Source organism: Amphiura filiformis, unplaced genomic scaffold (genome assembly GCF_039555335.1).
Source record: "Amphiura filiformis unplaced genomic scaffold, Afil_fr2py scaffold_26, whole genome shotgun sequence".
In the NCBI taxonomy this organism is placed as follows: domain Eukaryota; kingdom Metazoa; phylum Echinodermata; class Ophiuroidea; order Amphilepidida; family Amphiuridae; genus Amphiura; species Amphiura filiformis.
Genome location: NW_027305490.1, coordinates 1,237,056 through 1,254,355, shown reverse-complemented (window position 1 = coordinate 1,254,355; position 17,300 = coordinate 1,237,056). Strand labels below are relative to the sequence as shown.

At 37.7% G+C, this 17,300-nt stretch overlaps 1 protein-coding gene across 1 annotated transcript in view; it reads right to left on the bottom strand.

Annotated features, from left to right (window-relative positions):
- LOC140143710 (carboxypeptidase B-like) overlaps nt 1-17,300 on the bottom strand; it is a 53,032-nt gene that overhangs the window by 29,344 nt on the left and 6,388 nt on the right. The window contains exons 4-8 of the mRNA XM_072165523.1: nt 16,076-16,174; nt 10,994-11,092; nt 7,560-7,670; nt 2,212-2,302; nt 1,492-1,502 (exon numbers count right to left, since the gene is read on the bottom strand). Of these exons, the coding sequence (XP_072021624.1) occupies nt 1,492-1,502; nt 2,212-2,302; nt 7,560-7,670; nt 10,994-11,092; nt 16,076-16,174 (411 nt within the window). The remainder of the gene's footprint in view (nt 1-1,491; nt 1,503-2,211; nt 2,303-7,559; nt 7,671-10,993; nt 11,093-16,075; nt 16,175-17,300) is intronic.

The window sequence follows — 17,300 nt, the reverse complement described above, 5'->3', positions numbered from 1 at the left end:
ATGTGACCGACGTCTTCCCATTATTATTCCCGTCTTATTATTATTATTATTATTACAATATAAAACCGTTCAGGTTCATCATTGAGCCTCACTTAACTTTAATTGAAATACAGTAAATAAGTGTTTATTAAATAAAGCAAAAGCTTAATTATTTACTGGTCGAGTGTCGCCAAAACGGTTTTAAATGCGCCGTATTTGTTAGGTTCTGATCACTTAGCGTGCAAATTGAACAGGGGTCAACTCAGGGCCCCGTGGCTACTTTATTTGATGAGAAACTGCAAGAAGAGAAGAAGAAGAAGAAGAAGAAGGAGGAGGAGGAGGAGGCGGAGGAGGAGGAGGAGGCGGAGGAGAGGAAGACTAAAAATTGAGCATTAGCATGCAAACTAATTTCCGGATTTTGACACATACCTCCCCATTGATAGGGGTAGTTTTTGTTCAAATCAGTTCCAACACAATTAGAATAAGGGTTTGGCTGGCGGTTCTTCATCCACATACGATCCTAAGTAAGTAGATAAAAATAGTTTTTTGAAACAAGTGAGACGAATCAGACATATACCATCTACCGGAATACAATGATGGTAAGAGAGTGCTCATCAATACTTTGGTGGGGTCGGAGAATAATAGAGGGGATCGGAAAATTTTAGGTGAGAAAAAGGGATCTAATTTTGTAACAGTCCAAAGGAGGGGGGGGGTGTCTTATACAAGCACGAGTCCAGTAGGGTCTGTGTATTTTGGCCAATTTTGAGCATTAAAAACTGGAATTAAATTATTTCCACCCCTCGCGCGAATTTGTTCCAATTCTAATAATTACAATTTTGCTCCCCTTGGACATTTTGCCCGATGATTTCTATTACCGCCAGGCTGGTCAGCATTGGCGTAACTAGCGGGGGAGGGGCAGGGGGCGGGATCCCAAGACTCCGCAGACCCCCCCCCCCCCACCCCGTGTCACCCAGTGCGTCGAGGGTGTTGACGCGCTTACAAACCCAAACAACATGAACGATGCTTGCCCCTCATTTATTATGTTTTCCCCCGCTTGCCCCCCCCCCCCCTCAACGAAAATGTCTAGTTACGCCACTGCTGGTCAGCATCTACCAGAATTACCACGTGAGTCATCCTTTTAGCATGGTATAAACATCTTCGATTTGGGATAAAATAGTGTAAAACTTGCAAATTTGAAAAGTAAACATCAACTTTCTCCTTGATTTTGAGCTAAAATTCGCGCCCAATTGTTCAAAATGACACCCGCCAGAATATTTAGCATCTTTGCCCACTGAAAAACTGGCCGGCCACCGGTGTTACGCGTATAGTGTCTATACAACATTATTCTAGATAAACAGTGCTGGTATCTTCTATTTTTTCTCAGGGAGATGTTACATTTTAACATTTTTGACGGGCAAGGCCAGATTCGCAAGTGCCTCCGAACCCCCACCAAAATTTTTATGAACGCTCCTTAAGTCACTATCGTTCAGCACAAATCTGATGTTAACTTACTTTACCAAGGGCTGTGCGTGACGAATAATATCTAAATTCACGGATTTCCCTTGTCGGCCGTGCAATTGAATGATATTATTTAGAAATTTTAAAACGCAACATCATAAATCAAACAAATATGTGTATTATTATTATTATTATTATTATTATTATTATTATTATTATTATTATTATTATTCGATCACTTAGAGTGCAAATTGAACAGCGTACCAGTGGTCGACTGCAGCTGCGAATTACACTTCCGTGTTCCGAGTGTATAGTCGAGAAAAAACGCCGTATGGTATTAAAGTTATAGCTCTGTATGTAATGTGACCGACGTCTTCCCATTATTATTCCCGTCTTATTATTATTATTATTATTATTATTACAATATAAAACCGTTCAGGTTTATCATTGAGCCTCACTTAACTTTAATTGAAATACAGTAAATAAGTGTTTATTAAATAAAGCAAAAGCTTAATTATTTACTGGTCGAGTGTCGCCAAAACGGTTTTAAATGCGCCGTATTTGTTAGGTTCTGATCACTTAGCGTGCAAATTGAACAGGGGTCAACTCAGGGCCCCGTGGCTACTTTATTTGATGAGAAACTGCAAGAAGAGAAGAAGAAGAAGAAGAAGAAGGAGGAGGAGGAGGAGGCGGAGGAGGAGGAGGAGGCGGAGGAGAGGAAGACTAAAAATTGAGCATTAGCATGCAAACTAATTTCCGGATTTTGACACATACCTCCCCATTGATAGGGGTAGTTTTTGTTCAAATCAGTTCCAACACAATTAGAATAAGGGTTTGGCTGGCGGTTCTTCATCCACATACGATCCTAAGTAAGTAGATAAAAATAGTTTTTTGAAACAAGTGAGACGAATCAGACATATACCATCTACCGGAATACAATGATGGTAAGAGAGTGCTCATCAATACTTTGGTGGGGTCGGAGAATAATAGAGGGGATCGGAAAATTTTAGGTGAGAAAAAGGGATCTAATTTTGTAACAGTCCAAAGGAGGGGGGGGTGTCTTATACAAGCACGAGTCCAGTAGGGTCTGTGTATTTTGGCCAATTTTGAGCATTAAAAACTGGAATTAAATTATTTCCACCCCTCGCGCGAATTTGTTCCAATTCTAATAATTACAATTTTGCTCCCCTTGGACATTTTGCCCGATGATTTCTATTACCGCCAGGCTGGTCAGCATTGGCGTAACTAGCAGGGGAGGGGCAGGGGCGGGATCCCAAGACTCCGCAGACCCCCCACCCCGTGTCACCCAGTGCGTCGAGGGTGTTGACGCGCTTACAAACCCAAACAACATGAACGATGCTTGCCACCTCATTTAATATGTTTTCCCCCACTAGCCCCCCTCAACGAAAATGTCTAGTTACGCCACTGCTGGTCAGCATCTACCAGAATTACCACGTGAGTCATCCTTTTAGCATGGTATAAACATCTTCGATTTGGGATAAAATAGTGTAAAACTTGCAAATTTGAAAAGTAAACATCAACTTTCTCCTTGATTTTGAGCTAAAATTCGCGCCCAATTGTTCAAAATGACACCCGCCAGAATATTTAGCATCTTTGCCCACTGAAAAACTGGCCGGCCACCGGTGTTACGCGTATAGTGTCTATACAACATTATTCTAGATAAACAGTGCTGGTATCTTCTATTTTTTTCTCAGGGAGATGTTACATTTTTAACATTTTTGACGGGCAAGGCCAGATTCGCAAGTGCCTCCGAACCCCCACCAAAATTTTTATGAACGCTCCTTAAGTCACTATCGTTCAGCACAAATCTGATGTTAACTTACTTTACCAAGGGCTGTGCGTGACGAATAATATCTAAATTCACGGATTTCCCTTGTCGGCCGTGCAATTGAATGATATTATTTAGAAATTTTAAAACGCAAAATCATAAATCAAACAAATATGTGTAATTATTATTATTATTATTATTATTATTATTATTATTATTATTATTATTATTATTCGATCACTTAGAGTGCAAATTGAACAGCGTACCAGTGGTCGACTGCAGCTGCGAATTACACTTCCGTGTTCCGAGTGTATAGTCGAGAAAAAACGCCGTATGGTATTAAAGTTATAGCTCTGTATGTAATGTGACCGACGTCTTCCCATTATTATTCCCGTCTTATTATTATTATTATTATTATTATTACAATATAAAACCGTTCAGGTTTATCATTGAGCCTCACTTAACTTTAATTGAAATACAGTAAATAAGTGTTTATTAAATAAAGCAAAAGCTTAATTATTTACTGGTCGAGTGTCGCCATAACGGTTTTAAATGCGCCGTATTTGTTAGGTTCTGATCACTTAGCGTGCAAATTGAACAGGGGTCATTGCAGCTGCGAATTTAACTTCCTGTGTTCCGAGTGTACAGTCGAGGAAAATCGCCGTATGGGTGTGAGGTTGCATACTCTGTAATTATTTTCTTGTAAATAACCAGGGGTGTATGTTTAGAATTTGCCGAGAGCCAAGAGGGCATCTTGAGTAAATTGAATTATTGAGGTCAAATGTCACACAAGGGGATACAATTTTAAAATGCTTTTAAGAATCAAGTTATAACGTATCACATATTGTTCTTTGGGTCCTAAGGAGTGAAAAAAGTCAATGGTCAAATATCTCTAGAATGCCGAATAAATGATATATAGACGTACAGCCTGTCTAAAAAAATATTGTGAAAGTAAAAAGCGCCCTCTTTGGCAATTAGAAAATACTGTTGTGACATGATGCTTACATCAACGTCAAGGGCGCAGTCTTAGCTCTCAAATGCTGTTTGTTCTATTCAATTTGCTTGTTTAAATCTCGAGATAAGTTTAGTTAAACAACGGAAGGGTAAAATCACAATTGTGCCACTTTTCATGCTTTTACTGCAATGATAGCTGATGTTGTTGCGTCTAATACACCTCCCCCTTCGCAGTAGCGTAGCCAGCGGGGGGGGGGGATAAAGTACCCCACCCCTAACAAAATATTAAAGAAAAAGTGCCCCTCTGACATTGTCTGACAAAAAAATAAAAGAGAAAATCAGGAGGGCAAATGAAAAGAAAAAAGGGCAATTCAGCCCAATCATGGGTCAAAATAGTGTAAAATACAAAATTTGTGTAATTGTAAAGATTTTAATCTTTACAATTACACAAATTTTAAAGCACTTTCCATCCTGATAATGGACGAAAATAGTATAAAATACCCATTTTCTATGCGCTTCACGCGCACATCGTCCCAATAAAGCCTTTTTTTAAAGCTCAAAAGACATACGGTCTCTATGTATTTGTATGATGCAACTGTAATTTTCGTCGGTGGCCCCGAAATTATATTTTGCTCCCCCCCGACCAAAAAAGCTGGATACGACCCTGCCCCTTCGGGGTTCGCGCATTAGACGCACAAACATCAGCACGCGTGCATTATTTTGTCTAATTTCTCTCCCAACAAGTAATTAGGGGTTCATTCATTTATTTTCATGACTAAACGGTTGTTTATGCCCACGGGACCGCTCCGTTCATACATACTACAGGGTGTCTCAATAAAAATAGGCCCTATGGAAAGTGGTGAATAACTTAAAATATCGGCAGTAAAATAAAACTTTTCTTAAAGATTCATGATGTGTCTGCTTAACAGTGGTGCAAAAATGATCCAAATCCGTTCACGCGTCACTGAGATAATTAAGTTTGTACAAATAGACACATTTTTGGACCATTCCAATGGGGTAATACACAGTAACAATAATGTATAGTTTATTATAAAAGAAATAAAAGGAAACGCCAAGTGTTGCTGAATAGGAGTTGAAAATCAATCAATCAATCTCCCGAATAATGATTTTCACACTTTTCTCTTTGGGTTAAGGGCTCGGATAGCAACGTTTGCATAGCATTTTTTGTGGGTCCTGTGTGAGAGCACATCAGACATATCAAATTGCATTCTGAATACGAGGAAAGTCCTTCAGATATCAATGTTGTTGGTTTTTTTTAATTCGCGGTATAACACACATTAAATGGCAAATTATTAAAATTTAATATTTTTTGTATTTTTGATATTTAACCATGCTCGAAGTTAACTTCACAGATCTAATGATATGTACTTGTTGTATGTAGCTGGGATGAAAATCTGACCTTCAATTGAATATGTAAACTTTCATATTGAAGATATCGATTTTTCCCCCAAAAGACCCAATTTGTTCCTGTTTTGTAATTTGGGAAAAAATTCTTTATCTTCAATATGAAAGGTACAAATTTTCAGATGATAGACGGCTTTTCGTCGTACATATCATTAAATTTATACAATTTACTTCGAGGGCTGGTAAATTTTAAAAATATCAATTATTAATTATTTGCCATAAAATGGTATTAAATCAAGAATTTTAAACACTATTTTATATCAGAAGAACATTCCTCGTTTTCGAAATGCAATTCGATATGTCTGATGTGCTCTCAGGTCCCACAAAAAATTCGTGAAGATGTCGCTCTTTATACTTTTGTCAACCAACAGTAGGACTGAACTTTATATTGAAGTGGCTGAAATATGTGATTCAAGAAAAATAGGTTCCCTCAAATTGAAATGTCCAGCTGATAGTAACAGAAACGAGGCATAGTTGCTGATCAATTATCTACTACCTAGCAACACTGGAAGTTACGGTTTGACACTTTTTCAAACTATTACGATTTGGTAGTTCACATCATATTGCAAATGGTAATGAGCTTTGTAAAAAATCGCATTGATATTACAGATAGACTTTCGTAGGTCCTGTGGTTCTCGAGTTATTTTGTAAAGAGGGATGAAACAACATTACTTTTGTAAAACGTACATTAACAACAATAAGTCAAGCAAGGTTTCAAAGTATGAAGTTTCGCAAAACATCAAGGTGTTATTTTTCAATAATATATTATTGATTTAGTAATGAAAATCGATCTTTTTGGCAGCTTCGACAAACAATACTTTATAATCAACCATTAACTTCATTAATTTCTTCCATTCTAAACTACAATGCAGCACATTATTGTTAATGTGTATTGTCCCATTGGAAAGGTCCAAAATTAGTCTATTTGTAGTTTCCCAATTATCTCAGTGACGAGTGAACGGATTTTGATAATTTATGCACCAATCTATAGAAAACACTTCATGGATTTTGAATCTGCAAAAAAGTTTTACTGCTGATATTTTAAGTTATGTCCCCCTATCCACAGGGCCTATTTTTATTGAGACACCCTATAGAACATTTTGTGATTCTTATTTCATCAAAATAATAACAACAAATTACAAGTTACATTATCAAAAAACGTGATTTTCCTTCATTTCCCCACCCGGCGATCTAAGATCCGGGACACCGGCTCTCGATCAATCACGCACTGTTACATAGCGTGTATGTATGAATATGCGTTCATTAACCTCTAAGTGTGCAATTGTTTGTCTTTAACATGCCTTGAGTGACAAAGAGAACAGTATACCATGATAAAATCATTGACATGTACATGTAGGCCTATTTAATTTTACAGCAGAATGTGAAATATTTATTTATCTTTTAATCTGTTTTAAGTGGAAAAAGATAATTATTATACATGTATCTTCATCTTCATAAAACAGTAAAAACATTGATGCATTCTTTTGATGTCACGAAGGAACTGATTTTACCCTTTCGTTGTTAACTAAACATATCTCGAGATTAAAACAAGCAAATTGAACATAACAAACGGCATATGAGAGCTAAGACTACGCCCTTGACATAAAGCATCATGTCATAACGGTATTTTCTAATTGCCAAAGAGGGCACTTTTCACTTGCACAATTGTTTTTGAGACAGGCTGTATATATGTCAAAATAGGTCAAAGGGTAAAAACAAAATTGTATGTGGGTAAAATTTTAAAAATGCTCCAATTGCAATGGAAATGGTTTCAAAATTTTAGTAGCCTTTGGTGTGTTATTTTAAATTTTATTGAGGCATATTTGTTTCTTTTTATAGGCATTTATCTTTCAATTGTAATTGAAATAATATTTGTATTGGGCCCGGTGTTGACTTGACATAGTATTTATAATGATTTACCCCTCGACAGAGCTAATAAAACTTGTAAACTCACATTGATCCACGAGTAAGCATAACCATCTACGTTGAGGGATGGTACAATAAACCAGTCATAGTTGTCTACCATGGTCTTCACCGTGGCATCAGTGCTGTAAGTTGTTGCCAGCTGCAATATATAAAAAATACACATGATAACATTTTTTCAACAGCAAAAATATTATTTCAATAAAATGGCACAGAAACGCGATTAATTAAGGGGCATTCATTTAGAGAATACTGTAGTGTCTTTGGGTGAGAGATGAACCTTTGTACCTAAATTATGAGTCATTGGAGTAGAACATAAACTGTTTGTTGGAGAGTCAAAAAACAGTCAAAAGAGTATTGGATAGCTTGTTGTGAATGGCTTCGAACAGCGTTGTTATTAAAAACGAGCCTTAGCCTCAAAGGATATTTTATATCAAGAAGACATTTGAAAGTTTAAATCTTGGTGAAGTCTACAAGCCAATCTTTCGAGTAACATTGTGTAACATTGCATTAAAGTTATAGCTCTGTATGTAATGTGACCGACGTCTTCCCATTTATGAGATTTATCCAATTTTGGCACAATATCTTTCCAAATATGGGATACCAGTAAAGATCTCTGGGGATACACATAGCATTAATATTTAATAGTATAAAAAGATACCCCATCTTTTGCATGCTGGGATTGGGATGGGGTAGATGTGGGATGTAAAGGTGGGACGGATTTCCTTCTCACTCCTTAATTGCAACATTTCTGGCGCTTCACGTGCACTGGCCACAAAATGCTCTTCTCTTGCTTTTAAAGCTTCCGCCGTCCATTGGCAGATTTAAAGCCATATTGTAACATTTCCATAAATAATATATCAGTAATTCTTTTCCATAAAATGTTAGCTTTTACTTTCAGATATGTCCCCTTTTAATTTTGAGCTGAACAACTGAGGAAAAGCAGAGAAAATTGGAATTAAATACCAGCGCCGATGTCACCAATAAGGATCACTCCTTCGGTCGTGCTACGGCACGGTCCTTTCATGTCTCGCACTGTACGTGCTGTGTTATGAATATCACGCACGCGTCTGGCAGCAAGTTTTGGCCTTATTTATTTATTTATTTATTTATTTATTTATTTATTTATTTATTTATTTATTTATATATTTATTTATTTATTCTACAAGGAACTTTTGAAGTGTATCCGCCCCTCCTCGGTCCAAGCGACACAGCCCTGACTAGCTTACCGGGTTTGGCCATATAGAGATCTTATCCCGTGCACGGATACCACCTCGAATCAAGGGAGTCAAGTTGATTGTGGGTGGCACAAGTTTAGTGAAATATGACTGCGAAGTAGGCCTCTCCTCGCGCTTGCGCTACACGTGGGGGGGGGGTATCTGAGGGATGGGCAGGGAAAGAAAACAACATTACCCAGTGAACATTATTTAGGCCCGATCTTGCTGGGACATGTGCGCGCGTAGCGAGCGAAAATTTCAGTTATAATATTTGGAGAAAAAGTTGCCCGGGAAAGTTGATACACATTGGGTTCATCAATTTGCATTTTACACTATTTTATACCCAAATTAAGGTGTTTACCAAATGTGTACATATTTAAACTTTGAATTATGTTGGGGGGGAAGAAAGAACTTTAAGAAGGAACTGATTTAATATTTTAGTCGGCTTCCTAACGTGTATCCGCGTCTTGTTCACTTTCTTCAATCCTTCTACTTCCAGAGACAACTGTACGTATTGTTCACACAAAACCTGTTATAAACTACGCAAAAAATGTTTCTTTATGGTTAGGAAATTTACCCACTTTTAAAATCTAGCGACTAATTTTGTATGTTTGCTAAATAATCGCATGCGGGAGATTGTCCTGCGCATTTTGATACCTCAATCACTACCCTACGACACTCCTGAGAAAAGATATGAATGTTTAAGTAACACGAGGTCGAAAATGAAAATGGCAAAGAAGCCTATTCAATGGTTTTAGAGCTGATTCACTGATCCAAGACCGTTTCATTATTCCCGCCTTTTCAATTTTAATTTAAAGCATTTTAATTGATGTATGTTGGATAATCCTTTGCATATTGTGCAGATGAATGATCAAAGACAAAGGTGAGTGGGTACTAAGACATTTACGTTTTGAGAGATGGATTTGGAAAAGGGATTCAAAACAGGTCATGATTACAGCTGCATTGGGCTATTCCAGAAAATAGGTGCACACCCCTTATAGAGGAGTAAATTTTCAATCAAAGAAATGTCTGGATTTCCAAGTTTGCTTTCTGAAAACGACGGGATTTCCAGTTGCCAATGTTACTGGAAAAAGCTTGGAAATCCAATGAGCTCTCATATTGAGGATTTCTGATTTTAAACTATTTTTCTGCCAGATTTTTTTGCCTTTGGGCACTTTAAAAGTCTGGATTTCCAACAGTCACGACTGGACAAAAAGTCCGGATATCCGAACTCCTCTATAGGGGGTGTGCATTTATTTTCTGGAATGGAAGCAGAAGGAATTGAGACACTTGAGTGGCCCTCCAGAAGCCCTGATCTTAACCCCTTGGTGAACCTTTGGGATCAGCACAAGAGACGAGTCAACAAGAAGATAAAGGCAGATACAACTCTGGTGGGATTGTGTCGCATTGTTATCAACGAGTGGAACGGGTAACATTCGACGCCTCATTAGGAGCATGGCTCCTGGAAGGGAAGCCAACGGTGAACACACAAAGTATTGAAAGACTGGTAAAGAAAGAGATTAATCTCAAGTGAAGTTGGAAGCGGCAGTATGAATATGATGCCTGAAATGTGCTAAGCAATTAAACAAAAAATGTTATCTGCATGTTTGTTGTTTTTTGTGTTCTTTTATGCTGAAACTGCTGAATAGGCCTTTTTGCAATCTTCATTTTTCGACCTCGTGTTACTTAAACATTCATATCTTTTCTCAGGAGTGACGTAGAGTAGTGATTGAGGTGTCAAAATGCGCAGGACAATCATCCGCATGCGATTATTTAGCAAACGTACAAAATTAGTCGCTAGATTTTAATAGTGGGTAAATTACATAGCCATATAGAAACTTTTTTTGCGTAGTGTACTATTTTAGCCAGCAATCAATGTGAATTTGAATGTATAGAGCTAAATTTACAATTTCGTACTATTTTAACCAAAAAATAAAGGTATAATACCGAATATTGGATGTATTGTTACAATAAGCCTACTTAGACCAAGGAAGTATTTGCCGAAAGTGGGGGACATTAGAAATTGCCCCTCCCATCCCAAAATGTGGAGACATGGGGACATGAAACCCCTGCCCCCTGTCGGGTTGACGCCCATGCCTCGTATGTAAATTATGCGTTTACTTCGGCCCCAACTAGCTTACCTGATTGGCCATATACATAGTTGCTGGACAGATGCAATTATGTGGCCAGTGGATGGGTACCGCCTTGTATATGAATTACGCGTTTACTTCGGCCCTGACTAGCTTACCTGATTGGCCATATACATCATAGTTGCTGGAGAGATCCACTCACGTGCATGGATACCACCTTGTATATAAATTACGCGTTTACTACCTCCGGAGCTGATCTGCAAATTTATATAATAAAAAGAAAAAATATTATCTTGTTTATTATATAGAATACTAACGGTTAACTTTATACTCGTTCTGTACCATATCGTCGTCTGAGACATTCAAAGATGAATGGAAAAGAGGTCATAAGTCCATAGTAAATATGTGTCATATCCAGGGGAAGGTTGTGGCTCACCTCCACTGGTTTACAAGAAAAGCCCTCGTTCAGCCAGCCCACACCCAGCCTCCGGGCTTGAAGGGTTTGGGGTTTTGGGTTGAGGTTCAAATAATGGCTCTGTCAGGGCTAGGAAACAAAATGACACATGGGTGAAATGGAAGAGAACAAAATAATTATGGCAATGAAACCTAACACAAACTTAAATAGTTGTTGTACATGTTACACTGTTACACATCGCTAGTCATAACGTGTAGTTTCCTATACCATGAGTTCGCTAGTCATAAACAAACAAAGGGTTCGCTAGTCATAAAAAGGTTCATTAGTCATAAGGCCAGCTAGTCATAATAGAAAAAAAGGTTCGCGACTCATAATTTACAAAAAGGACCCCTAGTCATAATAGAAAAAAAAGGCTCGCTAGTCATAATAGAAAAAGAGGACCACTAGTCATAATAGAAAAAAGGTTCGCTAGTCATAATTTTAAAAGAGGACCGCTACTCATAATGCTAAAAGAGGTTCCCTAGTCATAATAAAAAAGACCGCTAGTCATAATAAAAAAAACGGTCGCTAGTCATAATTAAAGAAAAAGGTTCGCTAAGCATAATAAAAAAAGTTCGCTAATCATAATTTAAAAAAAGGGCCGCTAGTCATAATAAAAAAAGACCGTTACCATAATACAATAAGGTTCGTTAGTCATGATAAAAAAAAGAACCGCTAGTCATGAAAGAGAAAGGGGTCCGCTAAGCCAGAGAATTAGAACTAGAGCTATTTGATTATCTCTGCATGACCTTTGGCCTCAACTATTAATGCAAATCTTATTATTCTCAATTAGGTGGCTTTTTTATTACGACGGAAGAATCGCAATGATTAACAGAACTACGCGCCCAAGAGTCATGGATAGCAGACGCTGGCTTCGGACCTCATTTGACTTTTAATCTTGGGTGACCTCAGCTTGACTATTTTGCTTTGCGCCACCCAGCAAACACAAAACGCTTTAAAAATGTTTTAAACAGGTTATATTTTGGATTTTGGTTTTTGGTTTTAGTAAAAACAATTTAATAACATTTAATGTCGGGTTATACAAAGGTCATGAAAATTTTTTCAAATATTTTGTATGAAAACACACTACAACAATATTTTTTTAATGATTTAAAAAAGTTATTGTAAAATATTTTTTGCAAACATTTTTGGCCAAATATTTTGTCAACACTTGAATAACATAGAATATTTGCAGTTATCAAAAAATATTTTGGAATGTTATGAAAACGTTTTATACCCTTTATATACCCTTTATATAACCCGACATTTAAACGTTTTCTGGTCACCTTTTTCGGGGTCATCCGAGGTCACCCAAGGGTCATCTGAGGTCAAATTGCTCAAAACTGTCGTATGGGCATGAAACTTGGTGGGTACAGTCAGCATTTAGATCAAAAATTTTTGAAGGTCATTTCGGGGTCATCCGAGGTCACACAGGGGTCATCTGAGGTCAAATTACTAAAAGCTGTCGCATGAAACTCGGTTGGTACAGTCAATATGTAGAATCAAAATTTAGAAGGTCATTTCGGAGTCAACCGGGGTCATCTGAGGTCAGATTACTAAAAACTGTTGTATGGGCATGAAACTTGGTGGGTATAGTCAACATTTAAAGTCAAATTTTTGTAAGGTCATTTTTTGGTCATCCGAGGTCACCCAGGGGTCATCTGAGGTCAAATTACTAAAAGCTGTTGTATGGGCATGAAACTTGGTTGGTACAGTCAATATGTAGAGTCAATATTTGAAAGGTCATTTCGGAGTCAACCGAGGTCATACAGGGGTCATCTGAGGTCAGATTACTAAAAAATGTTGTATGGACATGAAACTTGGTGGGTATAGTCAACATTTAAAGTCAAATTTTGGAAGGTCATTTTTGGGTCATCCGAGGTCACCCATGGGTCATCTGAGGTGAAATTACTATAAACTAACGTATGGGCATGAAACTTGGTAAAGTCAACATTTAGAGTCAAATTTCTAAAAGGTCATTTCAGGGTCATCTGAGGCCACCAAGGGGTCACCTGAGGTCAAATTACTAAAAACTGTTGTATGCGCATGAAACTTGGTGGGTACAGTCAACATTTAGAGTCAAATATTTAGAAGGTCATATTGAGATTCATCCAGGGGTCATCTGAGGTCTGAATTACTAAAATTGGTTGTATGGGCATGAAACTTAGGTACAGTCAACATTTGGAGCCAAATTTTTGGAAGGGCATTTCAAGGTCATCCGAGGTAACCCAGGGGTTATCTGAGGTCAAATTATTAAAAACGGTCGTATGGGCATGAAACTTAAGTACAGTAAACATTTCAAGCCAAATTTTTCAAGGTTATCCGAGGTCATCCAGGGGTCATATGAGGTCAGAGAGAATGGGGGTGAAGGGGTAGCAGAAACTAATCAGGATACGTAAGAAAAAAGAAGCTAAAATAAGATCAGGAAATATAAATTAAAAAGGTATTAAACTGAGAACGGAATTAAATAAATAACATGGAAACGGGAAATCACAAGCTAAGCAGCAAATAAAAAGAAGTCAAAAGGGAAATGTAAGAAAGGACAGATTTAGAAAATAACGGGAATGGGATTAAATATATATAAAAAAACATCGCAATGGAAAATCGCAAGCTTAGCAGCAAACATTTAAAAAAATAATGGAACAAAATCGGTCCATGTAGAAGAAACTAAAAAGAAAGAAGCTAAAAAGGAAATGTAGGCCTAAGGAGGGTAAGGTTCAGATAAAGCGCGGGTATCCCGCTATCATAATACTAATCACAGTGTGTCCGTCTGTTCGTCCGTCCGCGCGCTACGCGTACGCGTGGAGCGTTATCGCGTGCATAAAGAAGAGATAAAAGAAGAAGCATAATACTAATCACAGAGTGTCCGTCCGTCCGTCTGTCCGCGCGCTATCGCGTACGCGTGGAGCGTTATCGCGTGCATAAAGAAGAAGAAGAAAAAGATTTTTAGAAGAAGGGATAATGCGTGCACATGAGAAGAGAAGAGAAGAGAAGAGAAGAGAAGAGAAGAGAAGAGAGAAGAAGAGAAGAGAAGAGAAGAGAAGAGAGAGAAGAAGAGAAGAAGAGAAGAGAAGAGAAGAGAAGAGAAGGAAGATATACCCCATGGCGACGTCCCGTCTCAATCTCGCTCTCTAGTTCTTACATTTTACTTTTTTGTTATTTTTTCTTCCTTTTTTATTATGACTAGTGGTCCTTTTTTTATTATGACTAGTGGTCCTAAATTTATATTATGACTAACGAACGTGTTTCTCTATTATGACTGGCGGTCCTTTTGTTATATTATGACTAGCGGCGATGTATTTTTTTATTATGACTAGCGAACCCGTTTTTCTATTATGACTAGCGGTCCTCTTTTTTTTATTATGACTATCAAGCCTTTTTATATTATGATTATCGGTCCTTTTTTTGGTATTATGACTAGCGAACCCTTTTCTCTATTATGACTAGCGGTCCTTTTTTATATCATGATTTTTGACCCTTATGACTAAAGAACCTTTTTTATATTATGATTAGCGAACCTTATGATTAACGACCCTTGTGACTAGCGAACCTTATGACTCATGAACCTAGCGGGTGTTCACCTGTATAATAGTAGGCCTATAATATGCCTTCAGATTTTCAATAATCTGCTCATAAGCTCCAAAGTTCTTTAACATGTCCAATACCATCTCTATATAAACCTATTTTTGGCGATTGGAAACTATCATCATATATAAGAGATGAACTAGTTAGCGTCATATATCAAAAAGTATAAAAGCTATGATTTTAGTACTTGCTCTATGTTTCAATTACTTATTCTTTTCAAAATATCTGAATTTTTAACCCGGTACAAGCTTTAATAACGGGGGACCATACATTTGTATGAGAAAGGAAATCTACATCTTATTTAAACTCCCGTGTTAATCCAATGCACATTTTGCTTCACCGGGCCGCCCTGACTTGGTCGCATTTGGAAGATGGGTGCCAGGAAACCGTAATAGCTACAAATTTAGTACTTTCTGTCAATCAAGTATGGTTTATTCTCTACATGTCAATCTTTAAATTATTAGCATAGTCCTTGTAATAACGGAGGACCGCCTTGATAAGTAAATGATAGCAAACCAGTGAAAAATACCCCAAAACTCGGTCAGTGGAGCTCCGCCCGTACATGTCAATAGCATCATTATCGATTGGATTAGTCGACCGTAGCGGATAATTCGATCGCTCATTGGATTAATATTATCACGTGGTAAGATTTTGCATTGGACAATCGATTACTCTAATGGTTTAGTACTGCATATTTCGGTCTAATCTTCACTAAGCGGGTTTATGGCTGAAAAGGTCACGGTGAATTTGCCGTGGACAAAACTGCACTATGTACCAAATGCAAAACAAACCGTGATGGCTGACCTCGATATTTAATTGATACAGGTGTATAAGGCTGAGTTTCACAGTAAGGTTGCGACAACAAAATAAAAATGGTGTCTAGATGGATTTGTGGATCCAAATTAGGGACTCATGGGGACAATACGGCTTTTGCATACATTATCAGAAAGTAATCCCAGGCGGAGCCTCGTCCCTAATGTAGAGGGTACATTTTGATGGCCAGATATTGATGATAACTATAGTTTCATAAAAGTACATCTCGTGTATTTTATGAACATTGAATACCATACTCTATTCTATTCGGATTCGGCGTCGGGAGCATTCTTGGGCGTGATGAAAATAAATTCGTCATGATGAAATGGGATGATTATTCAGGTATGAGTATGCCCTCCCAGACACATGGAAAGATTTTACAACGTACCTTAACTGCTTTGATTGGTCGACCTTCATACGAATTCCCGATGTTAACTTCAGTGACCAAAGGCTGCTCGTTAGCAAAATCTGTAACCCATTGACTGATCTGTGTATAATTAAGTATAAATTGAAAAAATAATGATTTATTAGAAACGTTTATTATATAACTTCATAACATACACAAAAACGAATTACACACAGACAGGGAACACATCCTCGTATTTTTCCCGATCTCCCATATGAATTTGGCTAAGTTTAAGGCCAGTTGGTCAAAGTTTAAACTCACCAAGTTTAAGCCCAATCGGACCAAGTTTAAAATTTTGACCTTTGACCTTCGACCTCCGATTTCATCCGAATGTAGCTTAGAACACTCCTCGTATTTTTCTTGATCTCCCGTGTAAATTTGGCGATATCCGGATCAAAACTGACGGAGCCTTTTGCACACACACACCCCCACATACATACAGCATTATCCAACATCTAGCTGGGATGAAAAGTCGTCCATCAAATTAAAAAAATTACCTTTCGTATTGAAGATATACATTTTTCCACCCAGAAGTCGTTTGGGGAAAGCTACATACACTTTAAGTGCATATCATCAGATTTATAAAGTTTACTTCGAGGACTGTTAAATGTCAAAAATAACATCTTTTGATAATTTGTCTTATATCACTATTCAAATATTACAATTATTTTATATGAGAAGGTAATCAACCCAACAAAATGCAAGATCATATCTGACGATCCAAGAGATATCATGCTGAACCAAATGCCCATTGACAAAGTAAATAACTTCGTCTTTCTGGGTAGTAGTGTACCCTCAGTAGAAGAGGATATTAAACGTCGCACAAAGTTGGCAGCCTGGGCATTTGGTAGATTGAAAAATACCATCTGGTCTAACCATGACATCACCAGATCGCTAAAAGTAAGGATCTACCAGTCGCTCATCCTCCCTATTGCCACCTATGGGTCAGAATCCTGGGCGTTACGTGAATCCGATCGACACAGACTGGATGTTTTTGAAATGCGCTACCTTAGGGCAATGCTTGGAGTTTCCCTATTTGACAAAATTCCATCAGACAGAGTCTCAACATCACTAGCTCCATCAACGATGATATCTGCCGGAGACGTTTGAAATGAGCTGGGCATATCTTCAGGATTCCATTTGAATACCAGGACGGGTTGGGAACAGTCTACTCTTTTCGAAACTGTCTTTGAGATATATACATGAA